A 25,000-nucleotide genomic window follows, 5' to 3' on the forward strand; every position below is an offset into this window, starting at 1 on the left:
CCTGTCTCAGGTATCCAGAAAATGCATAGTTGTATAGTTTTCTGTGCAAAAAGGTGAACTAAAACTAAGTTTCACTGCTGGGGAGGGTAATTGCAGCACTGTTTTTGCAGCAATTCCCCGCCAGGCAATCCATAGACTGGTTGCTCTGGAGGGAATCCAAACTAGAGCTAAAATGCCAGATAAGCAGTAGCCTGCAAAAAGTGTTTAAAATAAAAAAGAAAACTAATGAGAAAGATTAAGATAATTTATCTTTGTATATTGTATCCACCATAAATCCCATTTTCAGTACCTATTGCTCAAGTACCTGACAAACTTTTGTTTCTATCCTTTCCATAAAAGCCTCCATCACACGTAAAGTTGCATACCTTTCATGGTTTTATAATAAACTGGAAGTGAGTAACAGTGCGATATCAAAGGAAATAAAACTCCAGTTGCTATTGCTGCCGGGGTTGCCTTCTGAATGTGGCTTACACAATATTTCATCTGTGCTGACACCTTTCACTCTCAATTATTTGGCTGCTGTCAAAACAAATCAATCATATTATAGCACTGTGTCTTATGTTACCATTCCACTGAAAGTTAGCTGCATTAGCTTTGAAATATATGGGAGTATAAAATTTATCTGTATTATTTATTTAATACAATTTTCTCCCTTGTGAGTTATCTTTCAAACACAGGAAACTCAAATTATCTGATGCTGAACATTGAATATATATAAATACTACTAAAAATATTAAAATAATGGCACTCATGGGAACAAAAATGTATAAAGATACACTTAATAAGCCTTATAGTTAGAACCAATTATATTATTTTGAGAAACTGAGAAAATAGTATATGTTTTTAATTTTGTTTACAACCGGCCAAGGTACTCAGATTAAATGCAACATGAACAACCACACTTGCTAAAGCAGAGTAAAACAAATATGCAAAGAACTGATTTGGTTACCAGTAAAATCAAAGGTGTGGAGTTGGGGAAGTGAATATTTTTTAAAGGAAATGAGGAAGAGGGCATGGGGGGAACCACATTCTTCTTTTACAACTCACAAACACTACTTTGGGAACAGAAAAGCTAGAATCTTGAACAGAGAATCTGGAAGTGATTGCTCTGTTCAGATGTTAGACTTAACAGTTTTCAGAAAACAGGTTCAAAATTTGTTCTTGAGAGGTTTTAGCCTTTTAAAAATAAGAAAACAGCTTTCAAGGTGCCAATAAGTGAATTTCCTCAAAATGTTCTACTATAATTTCTTGGCTTTTTAGACAGGATTCATGTCCTCTTACGACTACATCTTCTAAAACACAGGGGCCCAATATAACAGTAAAATTACAACAGTTTTATCACCTCTTCTTCAGTTATTACTGCTGATGCGATAGGAAATCAGCTACACAGCACAGAATACATTCAGGAATATCTGGGTTGTGAATAGCTTAAAAAAACAAGCTGAAACATAAAGGATGGACAGAGCCAGTTCTGGATGAAGAAAGACACAAGAGACTGAAATGGGATCTGAGAAACAGAAAGGAAATGACACTGTAAATCTGAAGTATCACCATTTATTTGAACAGAATAAATAATTGGGATTTATTTATTCTATTCTTTATGATTAAGATTTATTTTTAACATAGTATAATTTATCATATTAAAACACAAATAAGTGAAAAAAGAGTCTCTAAGAAATGTCAAATCTACACATGATTAAGTTTAAAAGCAGTATTTATGCTAAAAGCAAACAAACAAACAAAAAACTATAGCAGGCTATCATCTAAGAGCCTGTATGGTGCTGGAACTTATTGGCCTGGGTGAAAAACTCCAGTCCTTCTATGAGCTGGAAAACATTACTTTAGGTCCAAAAAATAAGGAAAATTTGCCTTACTTTTACAGCTACAGAAAAAAGAGCTTAAAGTCTTCTATATCTATGGACCAGAATAAGATTTAGGAGTTAAGGACATTTATATCTAGCTGTGTATGAGGAACTCCAGACATCTAACAGTAGTGATTTAAGCAACTTTGTAGGAAAGTACAGCTGCTGTCGACACATTTGTTTACAGGTGGGAACACTTGCAAAAAATGTGCATGACTTGTCCTCCATCATATGGAACACCTGGGCCAAAGTGCAGAGTAAGAATACAGGTCTCAGATCTGTGCTATCTGCTACATCTGCCAGAGTAACAAGCCTGCAAAGATGGAATATTCAAGGAATAAAGGCAGCTTCAGGAAAATGAAATGGAGGCCTGAAGATTTCCATGAACACAACCTTCTACCCAAAGGACATTAAATTGCATGGAGGTCTAGGCATGAAAAAACAGAGGAAGTTTCATTTTTATAATTTCTGATGTTATCAGTAGATTCTCTTCCCATTTATGAGGCCATCTCAGTGGCAGACAGATTTTTTCCCCAAAAAAAAAAAAAAAAAGTTTAAAGATGCATAAACTTTAAGATTTTAATGAGAAAGTGAGAAAATACCTTCAGAACTTTCCATGACAAAAAAGAATAGGAGGTCTCCATAAAGAGGAAGTGTATGGTTCTGTGGTACAGAACCACATAGACATTTCATTTTAAGGAATTTAATTTTAAAAAATTGGTTCTCAGGCATTCAATTTGTATGTTCCATGCATTCAAAATTCACACTACCCAGCTGGTCAATAAAGACTTTGTTGTTTTTATGAGTCCCTAAATATATATGTCCTTGATTAGAATCTCACTGGTGAATCAGGAACACAAATCTGTGTCCAGGGAGTTTTTAAAACATGAATCATAGTGATTTTATTAATACAAATACCATGGAAAAACAAAGGAAATTAAACCACAAATACTATAAATGGCTGACTTAAATCCACTAAGGCAAGGAAATTAGGAGTGAAGGCTGCAAATCCATCGTGGTAATCTTTCTACATCTCTCTCTATTGAAGTAGAGAGTCTTGGACTAGCATAAGAATCCTATGTGCATATAGATGTGGCCATCTGTTTTGATGTGATCTAGACTATTTGCATGTGGTTCACTACTGCATGTAGCACATGCAAAAATGCAGAGGTGAAGAACACAGTGACAAACACTAGCTAGGTTTTTCACTAGCTTTTGAAATTTCTTGGCTTTTGTAGGATTACAGTAAATTGAGTGCTTCACATTATTGGAAAGAGCTTTCTCTACATTAATTTAAATTGTCACAGTCTAAATTCAAGAAGAAGATTAAAGGCTTCTCAAAACAGGTGCAAAGATATACTTTAAACTCAGCATTAAAATGCACCCATGTTCTGGTTGATGGAAATTTCATTTATAATCCTGCACACAGAATATTCTTGCCAGGAGTAGTATCAGTCTGAGTCAGGGCTCAGTAAAGGTGTACATTCCCCAGAATGATCAGGTCTTGCATACCAATCACTCCACAACTCCTAGCTTAGTGGTCATGCCTGCCAAAGGATAATTAACCAATGGGTTTTTGGTGAAAACTTCAAGGAGGTTGGGGAGGTGCAGACTACTTCCATCTTTCCCATCTGCTTCTTCACATAAAAGTCTGGAAAGTTAGACATTGTCAGTACTTGGCCTGCAATGTTTAAGTAGGTGCAAACACTTTGATTTCAGAATTTGATCTATATCACATCATTACTTCTCACCAATGTTCCATAACCATCAGTAGCCAAAAAAAAAGGCATGTCTGTGGTCTGTTTTGGGTGAAGGTCAACAGTGGAGCACACAGGCCTTAAGACTACTGCATTTTAATGCCTCAAGTGGTAGGCTTTTAACTTATGGGGCAGAGAAACCAGACAACAAATAGCTAACACTCTGGGACTGATCAATAAACAACTAGTAACTAATAAAGACTTGAACCTTTCACATTCGCTTTCTGAAGGCAATTTGACACTGAATAAGATGAACAATTAACATGGGGCCAATGCATTTGTACAGAAGAAGCCTTGTATTATGAGGAAAAAACCCAAACAAATAAACAAACAACCTAGTAAGATTCTTGCTATAGTACCGTCAGAAAAGCAGATTTTGCCCTTTCTTCCAAAAGTAAATACTTGGCCTTCTAAAAAAGTACATTTCCTGGGAGATCCAGCAGAGACAAATCATCCCATCTTCAGGGATCTCTGCATATTAGTTCAGTTATCCTACAACAGTTTGGATGGGATACAGCTGATAGCCTGAGGAAACCTGCTGTAGCAGCTGCTAATCCATAGACACTCTCTGCATGCCACGGTGTCCTTATGGATGCTCATATTTGTCTTATTTCTTTCCATGTACTGAGCTAGGGAGGTTTGTCTTGAGGGTTGGCTATCCCCTTCTTTTGTGTAAGTGAGCCCTTCACAGTGACTACATTTTGTGTAGCATTTATACAGTGAGAGATGAGGTATATTTGGTTTGAGGGCTTCACAGAAATTGCTATGAGTGCAGCACTTCTTGGTTCTTGTCATTCTTGTTCTAGTTATGTTAGTACACTGCAAAAGTACCTGGGAATAAACTATTCCTCTAAGTGAAACATCATTTTGATTATTACTGACATTGGTGCTCATTAAAATACATAAGTGAAACACTGCCTTTCTGTAGACTCTGAAAGCTATTTCATGTTACTTGAAGGGGAATACAAATGAATAGGGACTGCATCACTTTAGTTAAAAGGGAAAAATGTTCTAAGAAACTGGAATTTGGACTCTAGATCTGTAAGAAATTGCGGCTTGTAGTTTACTTCTTTTCTATCTCTTTTTTGTTTTTCATCTCTCTCTGATTTCTGATTTTTAAGGTGTGTGTACATGAAGGAATGGAGACAGAGCATGTTTACTTTATCTGCTGTACAATTAATAATACAAATCTCTGTTCAGTGGAAACAAGACCTAATAAAGGTAAACAATAGAATTTTTTATTTTTGTTACTATTGTCTTTTCCTAACATTTTTTTTTGACTGGTCTCCATATAAAAAAAAGCCTTCTTATTTTTTACCATTATCTGTGTCAACTGTAACCCATATCAGTGCATTTTAATGGCTGCCTCTTATCTCTCAAGGTGTTTAATACATTTCCCCTTCCATTGTATTGCTGCTAAAATATGATCTGCTGCTGTTTAAATAATGTAATTTAATGATTTCACATTTTCAGCTATGCAAGACTTCCTTTCAGCACTGAAGCCTTTCACTAGTGATTTAGAGAGATAGTTTGTTCTCATTTCTTTCATGACTCAAGACTGAGAAAGTTTGACTTGTAAATAAATTATTGACATCCACTTATGGAGCAGTACAATGGGTAGTGGAAATAAAATGCACCAAGTTTCAGTGCCATGAGGCTACAGTCTCCAGCTTGTTGATTTCTTTCAAGGTTCCATCCACTCTCTCTCCATATTGGCATATATATCTAAAACACTGGTGTGCCATTGCTATGTGATAAAATACATTTGGACCAGCCCTTTGCAGAGAGACTCCCAGACTGTTATCCATGGTGAATGAGCACTCAGCAGTGAGCTGACAAACACTGTCTGTGGTGGGTTTAGTGTTGGTCAATCACTAGTGTACTCATTAGAATGTACTTACTCATTTCTTGTTGTGAGATCAGATTAGGAGAATGGCAAAGCAGTTTATTTCCTCTTTAACATGTGTTTTTTTGAAACACGCTTACAGCATGCATGGCTTTCCGGTGGTTCAATAGACTGTCAATTCCCAAAGCCAACCTGGTTTTCAGACATGGAGGAAACTACCAACAGTCTCTCCCAAAACATCTTTTCCATGATGCAAAACCAGCACACTGTCATTTTCTAATTTCAATCACATATGCTACACTAAAAGAATAGCTAAACTATGTTAATTTTTTAGGTAAAACTTCATTGGTTGTCATGGAAAAGAGACTAAAAAGAGAGGACAGTGGTTACCAGCTCCCCAGGACTGGAATACCTTCCCATTTTTCAGTTATGTCAACAGGAAATTCACAGGGTTAAAATAACATAAAGAAAACAAGTCAGAAAAAACTCAGCTCCCTCACCCAAAAGGTTTGTTGTTCAGCTACACATAAATATTACACTGAGACATAAAAATCAGATGGGCTTAAGGAGAGAATGTCTTTTCATGAATATCAGCTCCCAGGCATTACTGAATACTCTGAGATTAAGCAACTGCTACTCACTTGGAGAGTCTCTTGAGAAGGATAACTAAATTTTAAAAAAAGAACATAGTCCTCCCATAACTGAAAGAAATCTGACCTGGCAAAAGAGATGCAAAAACTGAAACTGCTCAGCCCATAGAGAAGTTTCCTGAAGGCAGGAAGATGACTACTTACAAACACCAGTTTGGATGATTAGGAGGGAAGCTATCAGAATACTTTCTGCATTAGGTCAATAAAGACAGGCTAAGAAGCAACAAACTAAGAGCAGAAGACGGGAAACACACTCTCCTGTGGAGTACCTGCCTCACTTTTTCCCTTCTCACAATGTCACAGATGTTACTGTGACACCTGAAAAATTTTAGGAAAGCATGGATATATTCCACCTATATTTCTAAGAAATGATGAGTGGAAAACAGGTGTGTAAGTTTCTTGGGATGATATCTTTCATGAATAGTTTCTAAACTTTTATATTCAGCACTTGCAGTGGATTACACTAAAAAGTTATTGTTGCTGATTTTACTGTTTTCTTCAAAGAACTGTTGTTGGAAACTCAAAATTCCACAGGTGTTATGTTCAGGGATTTCTATTTACACTAAGGTAGATACTTTTATTCTGCCACCCTCTTCCATCTCAGTGAATTGTATTATTTGCATATTAGTTGTCCATATGAAATTTGCTTACTTGAAGACAGGGAGAACATATTTTCCTAAGTTTCACAGCAAGAATTTACACATTCACCTCTGTTTCTTCTGTTCGCCTATATTTGATGTATTTGTTCAGGGAACAGATACAGTATAGCAGCGTATATGGCAAATGCCAGGCTGCAAAGAACAGAAAATAATCAAGTATGTAGAAGAAGAAGAAGAAAAAGAAAAGACATTTTGGAAGAGGTTTGGTCTAAACCTCTTTTTACTTACAGCAATGAAATTCCTATCAACTTATTGGTGGATCAGGAAACATAGCAACTGAAAAAGTTAGCACAAACACATTTGGAGAAAAAATATTTTTATAGGTAACTGGCAAGTGAAGAATAGGCAACATCACTAAGTTATACCATGTGAGCAATCATTAATTGCTCTATTTTAAAATAAACTCTTGTTTCTCATTTTATTTACTTAATGCATCTCCTCTGTGATTCCTATCATTGAGTACTCTTTTCTCTTTTCAAAACCAAGAATTTTCATTATTTTATCTAGACACTCTGAGGTCTTATACTTATCACCCTGAACCAGATCTGAAAGCTCCTGAGAAGAAAATCATTTAAACATGTATGTGGAGCACAAAAAATATAGTGGCATTACTCCCTTGATCAACATTCAGTATAAATTCAAGTACTCTGTCAGATCAGACCTTTTTTGAATTCATACATTATTCAAAAAGTTTAAGGGTATCTTTTGAGTTGCCTAGCTGGGGTAGTTTGCCATGAAGATTTTTAGAAGTTTACTTACAAGAGAAGAAAGACAGTAGAAGACCCAGCTCACAAGAGCTGTGGATATCTATGCTTGACCTCACTGAAAATTCAGGGACAGCAGATGTGACAACAGGTGTATTAAGACAGGTTGGAAAACAGCATGAAAACATGTCCTCCCATTATCTAAGTTGGCCATGCTACAGTGAGGTTAAGAGACAGAAGCTGATGATTATGGTCTGACTTTGCCAAAAGAGCAGGAATTACCAAACTGTGTTCAAGCATGGTCTTTTATGAGTATACCTATAAAAATGGCTACAAAACAGAACACACATTCTATGATTATTTTCAACCAACCACCAACCACCAAAAAAAAAAAAAAAAAAAAACCAAAAAAAAAACCCAACCAAACAAAAAACCAACAAAAAACAACAAAAAACCCCAACCAAAACAAAAACAAACAAACAAAAAAACCCAAAAAAACCAACCAGAACCAGGGATCAGAAGTCAGTCAATGGAACTGATGATACCACGTAACACTCTCACCTAATTCCTATCTTCACTCATGCATGCACTGGACAGTGGGCTACAGAGCAAGCAATGGGAGTTTTCAGCTCTGATTCAGGATGGTAGGAGCTATCTTGACCAGGTTACTTTGCTGCCTTGTGTAACAGTTTCACTTTCAAAAACTGAGGGCAGACAGTAGCACTTGCTTAGAAGATCAGGAAGGAAGAGTAGGGAAGACAACAAACAGTAACACAACTAACTAAATTCATGAGATTTGTTCCATTCAGATACATTATGGAAGGTGTGATTGTGTTCATAGACAGGGAACTGAACCTGCTGCTCCTGTAAGTCCCTATTTGATCCCAGGCTTCTATCTATCTGTAAAGATTATAAAGGAAACCTTTTCATCTCCTAAGGTCGTTGCTTGCAAAATTTATTTGGCAGCAAAGTTACATCTTTTAGCTAGCAATTAGACATCCATGGCTAAACTAAAGAGCAAAGGTTGCCTGGCTTAATCCCTACCCTCCAGCTTTGCAACACGGGGTGAATAAATGACGTAAGAACTGCACAAGTTTATGTTTATTTATAATACTACACACCCAGCAACTCTAACCTGGAGCACTCCAGAGTGGAAGGATACATTTTTATAATGCCTGTTTCTTCATTAAGATTTCATCATCCACCTACGCTAAAAAGCTACTTCCCCTTCACTTTGTTATATCTGCTTTTACCCGCTCCTGTTCTTGCATTATTTTTTTAATCTCCCATTCCTACTTTACATGCACTCTCAAATTTTAAACAAGTAAAATTTGTGCATTAGTGTGTCCTTTTCATCTATCATTTATGAATGACAGGTTCTTTGGTGCAGCTTAATGGTATGAGAGAGACATTATTTTAAACATTAAAGTGAAAACCATTTACAGCTATGATAAGAGAGGTCTGTTGACATTAAACTTTAAAACATGCACAAGGTAAAGGCAAGTAGTTGCTCCCAACAGGTGAGAGTACTATGCATGTGCTTTGTAAGGGAGTTTGTTCAACACAAGAGCTGTCTCTTTGTTTTCTCTGTTTGAAAACCTGTAGGATCTGGTGCTTCAAATAATGCATCTGGTAATCAGCAGCCACCAGAGTTTGATGACTAAAAGGTATTTAGAGCACAGTGTAGAGGATTAATTTAAAAAAATTACCATTTTGTTGGTGGAAAATATTTCGTACCATTTACATTAGAAAGAAGTAGCAATAAATAAATAAAAAAATTGAACCAGTTAAAGCTTTCTTTTACACTTCTTGCTCACACCTTTATCACTTTCACACTGGACTATCACTTCCTTTATTGTCCTTGTCCATTAAAATTATACAATTCTGTTGTAAGATATTGGCTAACACTTGTCTTGCTGTATTTTGTTCCATTCTATTCAGCAGCAACTGCATTCTGAGAAGTATCAACATAGTTAGGAATAGTAAATAAATACATCTGTATTTTATCTCATATATACTTGGACTGAGTACTGTTCCTAACAGTGTTAGACACACGGATTGAACAGGGGAAAAAAGGGATCTTATAGAACTGCTTTCAGTCTGATTTTAGACCACAGGGAAAATGTAGTAGATCCCTCAGGGTAGAACCAGTGCAAGCATGGTACAGCTCAGACAATAGAGAGGATACACAGAGAGATTAACTTTTTCCTAGTTACTTTGGAGTCATGCAACTCTCTCAACAACTTGAAGGAGGATGACAGAATCTTATTGATAAAGCAGACCTCCTACAGCAAGAACAAAAACATATCTGGGGCATGGATGACAGATGAGAAAACTCTGATTTTATTGTAAATTTTATAAAAGTTATCTTCATGCAATACTGTATTTTTAGTTGCCTCTATTCATATAGCTGCTTTAATCAGCAGCAGCGAAACAAGTTGCGTGTTGCAGTCAACTTGCTTGGAGGGAAGGGATAATGGCATCCAGAGGGACCTTGACAGGCTTGAGATGTGGGCTGAAGCAAACCTTAAGTTCAGCAAAGCAAAGTGCAAGGTCCTACACCTGGGTCACTGCAACCCCAGACACACCAATGGGTTGGGCAGAGAAGTGATTGAGAGCAGCCCTGGTAAGAAAGACTTGGGGTCGACAGGTGATGAAAAACTCCACACAAACCGGCTGTGTGTGCTCACAGCCCAGAAAGACAATTGAACCCTGGGCTGCATCACAAGGAGCATGGCCAGCAGGTCAAAGGAGATGATTCTGCTCACATGTGATCCCACCTGGAGTGTGCACAGTTGTGGTGTCCCCAACATAAGACACACATTAAACTGTTGGAGCAAGTCCAGGGGGAGGACCATGAAGTTTCTATGAGGACTGCAGCACCTCCCTTATGAACACAGACTGAGAAAGTGGGGGCTGCTCAGCCTGGAGAAGATCACATGGAGACCTTATGGCAAATTTCCACTATCTGAAGGGTTTCTACAAGAAAGCCGAAGAGAGATTCCTCATCAGGAACCGTAGTGACAGGACAAGGAGTAATAGGTAGAAGTTGAATGAGGGAAGATTTAGGTTAGATACTAGGAAGAATGTTTTCACTTGGGGGTGATAAGACAGTAGAAGTTGCCCAGGGGAGGCTGGGGATGCCCCAACCTTGACAGGCTGGGTAAGACATTGAGCAGCCCGGTCTATGGGGAGGTGTCTCTGCCCATGGCAGGTGGGGTTGGGACTAGATGATCTTAAAGTTTGTTCCAAACCCTTGATATTCTATGATTCTGTTATTCTCTCATTTGAAATCTCCAAGTGGTCTGTGTGTTGAACACTGATCACTGATGACAGAATAACCTAACGAGTCATTCAAGTGGTTTGCATTACTGACCCACAGAATGTAAGACCCAGCCTCCAACATGTTTCTATAAAAAGGCAAATAGCCCTTAAGTATCTGTCAAGCATTCAAAAGCAATCCAGGTGTTACTTTTCAATATTCATGGAGAATAACATTTCATTTGAAAAAGAGATCACTCAGTTTAAAGAAAGAATGGCATAAAACATGTGAAAGAACCTGTTAGAAAAATTATGAACATGACTTACCTTGTAGATTTTGCAATGGTAAAGTCATGATGCCTCCTGCTGCAGCTGCTGCTACCAGTCCTTGGATGTTGGTGAGATTTGCTGTAGGTAGAGTTAGGACGAGTCCTTGTTGGCCCCCCAGCTGCCCAGCCATGTTGAAAGGAATAAGGATTGGCTGATTCAAGGCTGGAGTGCCTCCTGGCATCACCCCTGCTACTGCTGAGGCTAACTGTTGGGCTGTCAGTAGTGGCTGTAAGAAACCACAGAAACAAACCTATTTCAGTGTATATAGCTCAGTATTCCACACTTTCAACCTTCTGGCTTGAGATCTTTTCATGTTCCATTACAGACATGCACTGCTTCCAGTATCTTAAAGCATACATTTTCACCAATACAGAAAATTTTGACAAATATGACAGTCTGAAGCTGTAAGCCTCAGTCAAACAGCATAGTAGCAATCCCAGCTGAATCTAGACTGGAAAATTCATTACACATACACAAAAGATAATATATAAGCGAAAGAAGACATAACTCAACTTAGTCTACAGGTACCTAAATGCCAACATTTCCCAAAAATTCCTGGTTATATACTGATTGATAATAGCAGAAAACACTAGTGACAACTGCCAGAAGCTTTGTGGACCACAACTGTCATGGGAAGTAGAAGAACATTGAGTATCTTTTTAGAGTATAGCTGAATTTGGATAAAATCATGAAATGAGATGGGAAATATTTTAAAATCTTATAAAGTGTAATACTACTGCACTTTGCTCTAAAGAAAATAAATATCTGGCATAAAAGATAATGAAATACCTTTGCTAATACAGGAGCTCTGTGTGACAGACATAACGGTCAGAGACAATAATTCTACATTAAAATTGAACAAGATTTTTTGTATTAAATTATTATATTAATTTTGTGAGTAATTTACATAATAAATTAAAATATTCTAACTTCCTAAATATGTAAAACTCCTTAGGTTTTATTTTAGAAAAACATACAAAATCTAATCCTGCCAAACTAGACTTTTAAAATATACATGATACATACATGCTCCCTTTTTGTACCACTGAATGCAGCCAAAGAGATTCACATTTTCTACATTACACACATCAAAGATGATCACAGTTATTTATTGTTCATCAAATTGAACATCTCGATTAGGTGAAAGGAAAGATACTGACCTGAGGACCAACAGGAAATGCAGGATGGGACTGACTGGGTTGGTGCTGGTCTGCTGGGCTTGTATCAGGAAGCACGGTGTTTCCTCTGGCCTCTGAAATCCAAAGAACAGATTGACTTTAATATCAAACCCGGGGACTGCCACATTACCTTCTACTCTGATGTCACATAACATGAAGCTGAAAATGATACGTTAAAGTGCTTTATCAATAACTCAAGCACTCAAATCGCTTATCAGCCACATAAATTATGCTAACATTCATTCAGACCAACCAGCTCATTCAAAGAGTTACAGAAATCTGACAGCAGTGAAACTGAAGCTATCATCAACCCAGCTAATGTGAGTTGCATTATACATCAATTTACATACAGCACATGAGCACTCCGTGTGTGTAGGAACTGCATTTTTTTACGGTTAGGTGAGCATTAGCTATTGCAACTGAAAGTAAAAATTATCTGAAAAACAATCAGGTCACATCTACTTTATATCTTAATAAAATATTTTCTTTTGTCAGCTACTGAGGAAGCAAAGGCTCTACTATGTGCAATAAAAAGGCACTATGAAAACTGGTATGCTTCCATATGACAGCTTGTTTTTTAAATTGCATGTGGAGGATTAGCAAAATTCTGCAAAACCAAGGATTTCCAGCATTTGTTGAGAAGATCAATATCCAAAAATTGTACTATATGCTGGGCACTAATGACTTGCTAAGCACAAAACACAGTCCAGCCTGCTAAATTTTGCTGAAATCTGCGATACAGATTTGAAAGGGAAGAAGAAAAATAAAAACATCCTATCAGTTGTAATAAAGTAGCAAGATGTTTTCAAAACTACATCCCAATCCTCCATTTCCTATGGGTGAAGGAAGTTTTCAGTGATGATGATCAGGCCCACATTGATTTTTGAGGTTGTGAGAATGACAGCAAGTATCAAATGTAGCTGCAAGAGTACTGTGGTCTCTTATAAAGAAAATCCTGGCAATGGCATCAGGTTTCCTGATTGGTATGATATCTTCTGGTTTGTTTGTTTTTTCTTCTGATGAGTGGTTGAAATTCCATTCCAAGTAAATCTTAACAAGATGCTCTTTTCTAATGTTTGTCCTATGAATAGCAAGATAATTCAGAAACAGTTTCTTGGCACACCCTTGTGCTGCAAGGAAAAAGGATACAATTCTGTCATAAATTTTAAAGAGGGTATTATCAGCTCATTTAAAACAAATTCTTTTATATATTCCCCAAGGAGAACAACTTATAAATAATGGAAATGTGGAAAAAAAACCACCTTCACCGCATTAAGGTTCAAATAAAATTGACTGCTACATATTATTCAATTGACTTCCATCTCTACAGAAAGCTGTCAATCATAACAGCATTTTAGAATTGGATTAAACAATAAATGTGTGGACTTATTATGCAGAAATCTGAAAATCTGATTAATTTGTAATATCTTTGTGTGCTCTCAAAAATTCAGAAATGGACATTGCTCTGGGAATACTTACAAAAGGTCTATTGAAATATCTGATTTGGAACTTATAAAAACATACAAACTTGCTGACATTTTATAAAGTGAATTCTACAGAAATATGTTTGCCATTTTAATGACCATTGTCATTTAATAATGAGAATAAGCTGACTACTATAACCAGTGAGGATTTCAACAATTGCCTAGTAACATGCAAAAAGGGACACAGTCACTAAATTTTTTATTTACAATTTATTCATTCAAGTTAAATGAAAAGAGAAAAATGTAACCAGATACATGAGTGTCAGTGAAAACTGTTTCTTTCAAATGCCTAATAATTCTAGTGCTGATGCCACCCCTAAGACAAAAAAAAAAAAACAGGGTTTCCCCAGTATTATTTCCTCCTATACAAAATAAAGTGCTATGTTGCTAAACATAATTTTTCCTTTGGTAATTTCCACATACTGTTACAATTTTTTTATTAATCTTCACAGCTGTATGTGTAAAGTGATGATAGATCCAAGGCTCAGTACCAATGAAGATATCACTTCCCATTAAGATCAAATCTTATAAGTCAATTTTGTTTATGTCATTTTAAGGGCTGTGAGTTTTGTCTATGTGTGTGATTTAATCAATATTAAAACAAGGTCCTGATAATCTGTCATATCAAATGACATCAAATCATCCAATGAAATCTTTGGGAAAAGAACAAAACCAAAGTCCTTAGAAATAGATTTTATTGCAATTTTTATACCTTGAACTCTCAAAATATATATAAGAAGTTCTGAAGTAATATGCCTGTGTTTTAGTATTCTTTTTTCCATGGTGTCCATCCAAAGAACCACTGATTTCCGTTACCTGTACTGTAAGGATTTTTCAATATTTGATCACTCAATCTTTATGTAACAAGATGGTTATATCAGACCACCGAGCCACCAAGATGCTTATATAGGACTGCTTTCCTTTTTCATTGTATTAGGTAGAATCACATAGGATTACATTACTGTCACACAGTTACTCACCACAGACGATTGTTTTGGGTTTTTTTTATTTCAGTGCTCAAATGCTCTGCCTGCTGCTCATAATTCAGTTCCCATAGGATACAATCATTTCAGGAAAACAGTACACACTTTAATGTGGTCTTATATGGCATCCTATATGAAATTATCAATCCTGTATTCTCTGACTGAAATTTTCAGATCTCTCCTGCCCCTTCTAATCTACCTGCTATAACAGACACTTAAGAGTCAAGAAAACGTACAAGAAAATCTGCCTGCTGGGCTGGCACTAGATACAGTGAAGCAAGAATTTCAGGATTAAGGTCTGTTGCATCACACTGTGACAGCATTTTTTCCTTGCTGTACGCTGCATTCACTGACACACATAGGTCAACACTGAAAAAGGCAAGGCAGAGTACAAAACATTGCTAGAAGTCTACTTTTTCTTTTCTGTCTTATATTTCTGACTGGGGGGATTCCCCTGATTTCAGAGGAGTCAGGGAGCTCTGTGTATTTCTGATTTCTCTACTATTTCTGCTTCAGATATTCATTGCTATGAATTTGGAGAAATGCCTTCACTGAGAACAACTGCCCTAAACTGGCAGCACACAATCCCCTACCACTGTTTCTCGCTGCTGTTTTACTGAGTTTATTTGGGAGTTGGTTAATTCCAGATGCTGTAACGACCTCTGCAGGTAAATTATTCCTTTGTCCAAATTCCAGTCCTCACTAATAAAAATGGACTGTCAAAATCTAGCTTAGATTTTCCACTTGTCTGATCCAGGCCTCCTGTTACCTCCTGTTAGGTTAGTCTCCAACTCCGCTCAGCCTTCTGTCAGTGAGGGGTCTGTCAGCAAGGAACCAGCTCTTATAACAACCCCTATGGAGCTGGGGAAAAACCAGCAGCACCATCTCTGTTTGCAACTATGTTTTGCAGAAATTCTACCCTCATTACAACCCCAGGCTGCTGGTACACAAGGGGAAGGGGGAAGGCAGTAGCAGGGCTACTACTCTGAAAGGAGAGCCAATTCTCCTTAACATTGTTTGCCTAGGCAGGGCTCTTATAATAACTGAGACCTGACAACACAGCCTAAGTCAATGAGTTTGCTCAATAGTACCATATGAACAGGCAGGAGTGCCATTGCCATAGTACTGCCACGACTGTAGACAAGGCTTTAATATTTAATAAGGAGTATTCATCATATGTGATTCATCATAAATTAATTATAAATTATATAATACATACCTCTCATCTCACCAAGGGACTGGAAGGGCATGACACAATAAAAAATTGAAGCACACTGTAAACATTGTAAAATAGCCTTCTTAAAATAAAACATTATTTTAAATAAAGCTAAGTAAAACAAAGGCAACCTTCTTCTCCCCTTATCAAAATGAGAAAAAAAAATCCACAAACCTAGTGAAAAACCATGTTGCACAATATCTGATTTAGAAAAGAGAAAACAACAAGCGAAACATCAGAAGAAAAAAAAATCCACATCTCAAGGCCACCAAGCTTCATACAAAATTACAGCTGTAAATGTACTGGTTATAAAAGGTTTTCCATAGTTTGCTTCCATTTTGTTTCTTACACATTTTCATCAACACAACAGGTAACTCAGTTCTTAGTGTCTCCCAGCGCCCTGTGAAAGTGAGAATGCTCCAGTGCCCCACTTTACAACTAACAGGTAAAAGAGACTCCAATGCAGATTCTCAAATAAGCACAATTTAGCTGATCTCCTCAGCTCTAGATCCGCTGTCCAGGAAGGCATGGGTCAAAACACAAAACTGCTCTGCGACTGCTTGGCTGCTCCAGGGGTACAGCAGTTCTGACAAGGTGAACCTGCACATGCTTCCCAGCATCCTCACTTGGATGCAATGCCCGTTCCAGCTGCCCTTGTCTCACCTGGTCTCTGATGCTTGCAAGGAACCTGCAGCTGACTGAAAAATGGTATGGAACAGCATCACAGGATGGAGTGCATTAAACTTGTACGTCCAGCTCTACCCTGGCCCTTCTGCACGTGTGTGCCTGTGCCTGCTCAAAGGCATGATGCACCCCGGCATCTCTTCTCAAACTCTGCACCAAAGCTCACTCAAAGCCAATGCTCATACCAAAGCATAGGACTAATCTCAGCAAATGACCTGGATATGAACAACTTCCTCATGCTCTCCATGAATCAATTCAATATGTCTCACATTTGTATCAAAACCAGGGATATGCTGGACCACTTCTCCTTAGAACTCAATGCTTTGAAAAATGAGCTGGATCAAATTAAATAATACTAGATTTTCAGTGATCAAAAGAATATATAAATCCTTCTGAGATATAAGAAAATATTTCAAATACATTAAAATTAATAAAAGAACACATTTCAAGCAACAGTTGTTATTAATCTTTAGCTAGTTCAACAATGCGACATTAAATTACTTGTATTTATCTCTCAGTAACCATAACAATAAGAAATCAAAAGTAGACTTTTTTCTTACTCACTGAGACAGCTCACATTAAACATACAGCTTTGAGAATTAAATCATTAAAGTAAAAATACTGCCAGTGAGAAAAAAGTTTTACATTTTAAAACTAAAAAAATAATAAACTAAACAACCTGAGTAAAACATTGCTGCATTTAGATCATAATCAAGAGATAAAACCAACTTTTTAAGGAAATTAAATAGACCAACTAATATAATTAAAATTATAAGGTATGGTGTGTGAAAGTCCATCATCTCTGATTAAAGTATCTCAGCTCTTCACTAAATGAAAACCTTAACTCTCAGCAGTTATACCAAGAGCAATCTTGCTGAACAAAATTTAATAACCTAAAGAAAAAGATTCAACTGATAATGAAAAAAAATATAACATTCCCTCTTCATTCTGCCACAAACCACCACATTTTGGCTCTTAATTTCACTATTTTCATTTTCCTGTTGCATCAGAGTTTGGACATGTTAGGAGGAAGCATGCACAAAGTACGACATTATAAAACCTTAGTAATCAGTTTGTTACACACAATTTCACAAACACACCTAAATTTTACAATACTTGCAGGAGAGAAAATGGAGATTTTATTCTAATTACATTTTACATTGGTATTTTCCTATGGTTATCAGAGGAGATATTCCTGCTACCTCAGCAAAGAAAATCAATCTCATAAATTATATTAGAAGAATGATTGTCCTACTAAAAGATACGAATTTAGGCTTAGACCTTCCATATTTAATTTGTTAGACAGTTGTCTTTTTCCAGTCCATGACCAAAATGTGGCAACAAAATTCAGCCTTTGGATTGTATAAAATTTCCCTAGGTATCAGGTTATCACACAGATGATTAAGCAATTAATCTTTTTCTGCTGACCTGTACTTCAGATTTTAATTTTTTATTTTTAGGTGGTAATTTCACCCTCAAAAAGAGACTCAGACAAGTGTGTAGAATTCTAGATGTGTGCAGAATTACTACTAGCACTTGTTAACTCTGAAACCTAATAAAATTGCAATGTTGATGCTATGATTTTACTGTTCAATCATTTCAGCACCACATACAAATGCTGTGCACATCTTCTACAATGTCAGATTGTGTCAACGTACATAGATCTCATTCCTCATTTTCTCCTACCTATGTACAAAGCCCTTCTAGTTTACCTTTGAAAATGCTTGTGGTGTGATAAGGGAATGGTATATTGATTTGCCATATTGACATATATATCAATGCAATATCCTATACAGAAGAGCTAAAAATCCTGCATTGAAAATGCATTGAATTAGACAGCAGTATGAATAGAGCAGATTTGCTTTACTGAGTGTATCATTCAGTACTTAAGTAAGTAAAACACCACAGTTTTATACTTATCTGAAATTGCCTCGCAGTTGCTACTGCAAAGCTACTAAAATCATCTGGAGAGATCAAAGTCACTCTGCCAGCAGAGTATAGAATACTGTCTTTGCCTGGTCCCTGGAGTTATTTCCTCCTAAAGGATCTTCTCCCACAAGGCACATGCAGTAGTAGCTGAAATCACTGTCCTCATTATCCCTATGCAAAGAGCTTGGTTTGTATTTATGCACGTGCATCCCTCTGGATTAGGATTAAAACTCCATGACTTCTTATAATGAAAATCAGACTATTAAAGTGATTCATGTTACAGAGGACTGCTTCTGGGCAACCACAAGTTATAATTACCACCTTAAAAAAATCAAGCATACCAAGGCACAAAATCACAAATAACTCGAAATCTTAATTCTCTCAAGGGCCTTAAATTTTCTTCTTTCCCAACTTTATTTTTTCTCCTCTTCCATTGTCTCATCTTTTCCTTTTTCTCTTTACCATATGTGATTTTTTTTCTTACTGGTGCCTATATGAATATTCTTCTACTTCAAATACCTCATGTGAGAAAAGAAGTGTTGCTACTGCAGAAAAGGTGAAGGGATATAATTGCAAAAGTATGTTCTTTATTCAGAATAGACTCATTCTACTTTTCTTCACCCACTAAGTACAGCGCATAAAAATCCCTTGTTAGTGGTACATACATTTTTTATGAGTTGGACCCTTCATATTGAGAGTTCTAATTCCTTTTATACTGTATGCATTAGCACAAATATTAGGCCCACAAAGACCCTACCAGTCTCTGAATTCATACAACATTTCATACTCACTGGTTGCTGCTAGTGCTGGTAAATGCAGTGATAATAAAGGTGACTTACCAGAAGATGGACAGTTGAATGCATTATTATTTCATGTTGGGCAGCAACTAAACTTTCCTTTCTTTCCATCCCTGGAAGTTTACTAAATGTCAAAGAATGAGCACATTAAAGAACATCTATTTTGGAACAACTGTTACAGTTTGCCATCTTTATTGCTATCTTAGATTTCTTAAGGATTTTTACTGTGTTTGCCTATGCATATTTGTTTTGTTCCTAATAAAGAAGATGGCAAGCTTTCCATCAAAAGCCCAACTTGACAACACTCACCCTCCCTACCTGACTTTTGTACCCTTCCCCCAAATAAACCAGGCTATAAAGATATCTTATAATGATATATATTTCTGTTTTCCTGAGGAATCCTGCACAGTTACTTAATATGTGCTTGGCTGCTGGCACTACAGCCTACTGAAAGCCAGGCAGTAAAAGCACCTCAAAGGAGAGTCACTGTTCTGCAAAGTGCACCCCATAATATATGTTAACTTCTACTAGGGCAATCTCACCAGCAAGTATGATAAAGCAATAGTGGTTTATCACCATTGCCACTGAGTTCACTAGTTTCATCCCTGCAGTGTCTTTAACAATTTTACACTCTCTGCTGTGGTCTTTGCACAGCCCTGTGGGGCAGCTCCATCAAGTGCCTCATTACAGATTGTTCAGCTGTACAGACTTTATTGAGATTCTTGAAAGAGCCATCCCACAGAGTGGCCAAGTGTAGAAGTCCAGTTGAGATCCAGGAGGAAACCTTAATAGTGGCAGCAACTCTGCATGCAGGAGAAGTCACAGTCCTAGATCCAGCTACATCACAAAACTGGTTAGTCTTCTTTATAAATCTATGTAGCTGCACACGTATCTTCAAAAAGTCCCAGCTACAGCTGGGAAATGCAATATAGCAAAACAAAAATACAACAGCCTTTCAAAAGCAAGTGATGCCATTTGATATCTGCAGCAAGTTCTCATGATGTGGCTCAGCACGGTGAGGCATTATTTCAAATGAAACTGTTGTCTGGAACTGTTGTCTGTAGAAACTTATGGTATGCATGCCTCCAGATCTCATAAATCCTGAACTGAATTAACTTCCTTTTCTTTATTATTGTCTGAAATCGGTTGTAGTGGCTGTTTACAATTTTGCCAGGTACTTTTGACACTTTATATCTGTGTATTTAAAGATCATTCAGTCTTACAACCAGGTCTTGCAAAGTATGTCAAGCCTTACCATCACTAAACCAAGTTTACACCATACACCAAGAGCTTTTGTTTTGTACCCCTTCCCACCCCTTCAATCCTTCCCTCCTCCACAGATCAAAAGCTAAAAATACAAAAGGTAGCAAAAAGACTAGCAGCCATCATCATAATGTCTGGTTTTGAGGAGCTATTTGCCAGTCAGTGATAATAAACCCCTCTGCAGAAGCCACTAAAATAGTCTTTTCTACACTGAAAATACCGCAAAATAGATCTCCATAGAAATAACCAAGTGGATTACAAACCTTTGGACCCTGTTCCTGTAACATGTTTATCTTGCCTTTATGTGAGTCAAACTCCCACTGGATTATAAACGTGTTGGATTAATTTCCTAGGAAAGGTTTGAGAATGTAGCACTGGTTAAAAAAGCTTTATATGTAAGAAGCATATATCTTTTGGTTAGAACTGTCTTGTCATGGCAAGTCCTCTTTGTGACAGCATGCCATGGTGAAGCAAAAAAGCAAAATGAAGCCATACGACAAAACTTTGCCAAAGTAGCAAGTGGCAAAAAACTTGCTCCAAATAGGGCACTGCAACACATCCTAACAGGATTAAATTTTATGGAATAAAATGTTTCTAATCCACAAGAATACTTGTCTTCATATATATATTCGTATGCCTCTCTAAATATAGATACATAATTTTAAAAAATCAGTTTCCTACCTCACTTTCATTTTTTATATTATTGTTCTGTTTATTTTTTCAGCATTACAGTAACTGAAAAATAACTACTGGTAAAAGATGTTATTAATTTAAGTGCATTCATAGTGTGTTATGACACTAATAGACTTGGGTAACACTATTTTTTTATCCTTTTTGCAAAGCATTATTTTATTGTCCTCCTCATTTCCATGATTTTACTTCAACTTAAAGTCAAGTGAGGTCTTTGCAGAATTCTATTATATTATTGTCCTGTCATTACTCTAACTCCATTACACAACAACGCAAAACCAGCATCAGCTCCCATTTGTCATATTACTTACTTTGAGGATTAGGTCAGATCTCAGACTACATGTACATGCCTACTATACATAATTTGGAGTTAGACAAAAAGCAATCATGGATTCCTTCTAAAAATGCTTTTAAAGAAAATATTCTGTAAGAATATTTTAAAGAAACTATTCTGTAAGAACTCTGGCAACTGACTCAGACTTACCCAGCCCTTCAGAAGAACCTAGATATATTTACAAAATATAAAGATTACATTTAAACGTACATATAGACAAACAGATTCTAACTTCTTAGACCATACTCCCAAATAAGCAAGCAGAAGCCAGCCTTGGTGTGGAAGACATACAGTTATGCTCACATGGTGCTCTACAAGTGCAAAGTGTGTGTTTCTCTAACACAGCTGTGTTGCTTCTCTGCCCAGAGAAGCTGTCTTATGAAGATAGCCAGGGCTGGTTTGAAATAGCCAACACGTCCACTGTCTGTTCCTTACAGCTGTCATAAAGGAAAAAAAAATCAGGTGTTAATCTGGCAAAAGGAAGACTTAGGCTCATGCCCAACCATTTCCTGTAGGACCTTCACCAGCTCTCCTCATCCCCATGTGCAGAGTGTCATTGGGCTGTCAGAGCACAGAGAAATCCTGGACCAAAGGAACATGTCAATTGGAGTGGCAAGTTTGCCAGCATGCTGCTTCCTCTAGTCATAGAAAGCAGGATGCGATGATTTGTATTCCAGTCATTGTGAAGAACACAGCTTGTATGTGCTAATGTGTACCTTGGACATGTATTGTTACAATAGCAGGGGTTTTACTTAACATTATTCTAATGACTTTCCTCTAAAGAGCATTTGTGAATACCACAACTCCCTAAGTGGTAACAAAGGATGAACATCAGCTTGAGAAATGCAGGTCTATATTATTTATGAAACTGCAATTCTCCTGTAAATAACCCAGTTGTTTAAATAATATGTATCTATGTAATTGAGTCTTCTGTATACAAATAAATAAGGTTTTATTGCAATGTCAGAAGTTAACAAACCAGTCAATAAAATCAATAACTCACTTTTTCTTGCTTATATATCTAACTATTCTCCACCTTTCCTATGTTCTCTGTTTGTTCTAGTTACATATTAGCACTCTGAAGGATATAGCTCTTGTGATACTGTTTAGTAAAAAGTGATTGAAAGACTGAAAAAACACCTCCTTAGTGATTTGATACTCATCCTATTTATTGTGTACTGTAACATATGTCCCACTGATATAAATCAGGGAGAAAGAAACTGTCTTGATCTATACGTCAGAATACTATAGATTTTGAATGTGAATGATTCTATTAATGTCTAAGTAAATTTGGTTCACATTGATACATTTAGCTAAAAGTTCTCCAGGCCTGAATTACATTATCATATAACCATTTTCAAAACTGCCAGATTATACCACTGAGCTGTTTATGCCTGTGTGGTTAAGATTGTGTCAGCATTTCCATTATGCTTCACATTTTTCAAATCTTTATAACTTGGCTGTAAAATTTGCTTTGGCCAGAAACTTGGTGAACCAGAAGTACAATTCTACAAATCTTTACTCAAGAAAGTTGTCCATTCTATTTCAGTCAGTGATTCTGTTAGCTGAGTTCTGCCAGATTACAAGCCAAGGTCAAGGTTTATGAGTCTGGTTATTTTATTTTCTTAATGAAAAGCAGATTGGTTTTCTTTCTTTGAAGGAAAAAATTATATGAAAGGACTGGGAAACAAGGCTTGATTTTGTAATGTGATAAGGTCCCCAGCTCAAAAATCCCTTGTTTTTAATACCTCGAAGAAGAAGGAAAATTAACAGCAAAACTGCTGCAATGCAAAAAGTAGCCGTAAGGCAAATGCACTAAATTTTGTTCCACTAATTACATTTTCTTGTGTGTTTTCATCTGGGATCTAGCATACCTCCTAAACAGTGTAAAATTGGGAGGGCTCCAAATGAGCCATTCTCATCTATCAGGAATACAAACATGCTCACAAAAGCTATCTTATTATGCATGCTCCATACAGGCTCCTTATTCAAAAATATTTTAACAGATGTCATGCTGGATAAATATAATGGCTCATCTGAAGCTTAGAAACACTTTATGCACAGTAGAAACAAATTTGGGCAGCATTTTTCAAATTGAGTTAAGTCCTTAATGCACACCCACAGGCTTACTTAAAGATAAAATATCTTTTTCTTTCATTCTCCTTAGCTAGCTGAGCACATGCTCTGTTATCAACAAAAATTTTCCTGGTCTGATGATGCTCTCTTGGTTCACTGCTGAAATATATCCTAACTCTTAATTTGGCTTCTGGATGAGATTTCTGTGAAGCACTGAATGCAGGACAAATGCAAACCCTTTCTCTGTGGCTCCAGCAATGTATAGATTGCCTGTAGAGAAACACAGGAAGTGCATGTTGTACAACAGCATCCTCTGAATCCTTTTTTTTTTTTCAAATGACCACAGACAAGGTTTGCCCAAAACAGCAGAGAGTAGCAATACATTCCTACTCTTTGTTAACCTACACATGTGAGCAGTCTATTGAAATAAACCTGTGCATGAAGCACTAATGACACTTCTTTATCCTTCTGGGTAAGACACCCCTGTGGATAGCACTCACAGAGGTTGCAAGACTTTGCAAGACTTCTCAAGCCTTCTTCAATAAGAATTTAAATATTTTCTTTTAGTTTACACAGTTTTGTTTGGTATTGAAAAACCCGGCTTGGCAGCTGCACAGCTGCAAGTAGATAGTCAATACCAAGTGATATCTATTATGAACTGCATGAAAATTCCTTTCATGGCAGTTACTTCCTTCTCCATAAGTTTCATTTGATGTCATATAGCAATGCTGAGACAAATTGTGGCAATAAGATACAGGCCTGCTGTTTTGTATTAAAGGTTTCCTTAAAGTATTCTGACTTTTACGAAGTTTGAGATCTTAAGCACCGGGTTATATGATAGTGCATGTGTCCTGATCTTTCAGAATGGCATAATGGTTGTGTTGTGTCATATGCTAGGGCTGGAGGTTATCACATTTGTCTGCAAGCAGGAATGCTGTGTGTTCTCAGGAGAGCCTGCACTGCAGCTGGGGTCACACAGAACAGTCCTTACCTATACTTCCATGCTGGGACACTTTAGCAATAGCTTTAGCAGTTTGGCTGTTCTGAAATACCAGTAGACTAAGCAGGAGAGTGTTGCAGTGCTGCTCTGCAGCTGCAAGTGCCAGGCAAGGGATTAAGCAGCACAAATAGTTCTCCTAAGCCACAAGCAGCAGACTTAAAAGTCAGATGGAGAACAATATGGTGAATGCGAATTCCTCTAGCAGCATGCCAGTCAGTGCTTGCTGATTTTAGTAGGCATTGATATTTCTGCATCAGGCTTTTGAGGGATAGCTCCCCAAAATATTAGGCCACCATC

The 25,000-nt window shown here is 37.0% G+C and overlaps 1 protein-coding gene across 5 annotated transcripts in view; it reads right to left on the bottom strand.

Annotated features, from left to right (window-relative positions):
- POU6F2 (POU class 6 homeobox 2) overlaps positions 1-25,000 on the bottom strand; it is a 318,916-nt gene that overhangs the window by 170,128 nt on the left and 123,788 nt on the right. For all 5 annotated transcript variants that reach the window (XM_072924039.1, XM_072924038.1, XM_072924037.1 and 2 more), the window contains exons 3-4: positions 12,230-12,321; positions 11,067-11,295 (exon numbers count right to left, since the gene is read on the bottom strand). In XM_072924039.1, coding sequence (XP_072780140.1) covers positions 11,067-11,295; positions 12,230-12,321 — 321 coding nt within the window. The remainder of the gene's footprint in view (positions 1-11,066; positions 11,296-12,229; positions 12,322-25,000) is intronic.

The sequence above is a fragment of the Taeniopygia guttata genome, chromosome 2 (assembly GCF_048771995.1).
Source record: "Taeniopygia guttata chromosome 2, bTaeGut7.mat, whole genome shotgun sequence".
In the NCBI taxonomy this organism is placed as follows: domain Eukaryota; kingdom Metazoa; phylum Chordata; class Aves; order Passeriformes; family Estrildidae; genus Taeniopygia; species Taeniopygia guttata.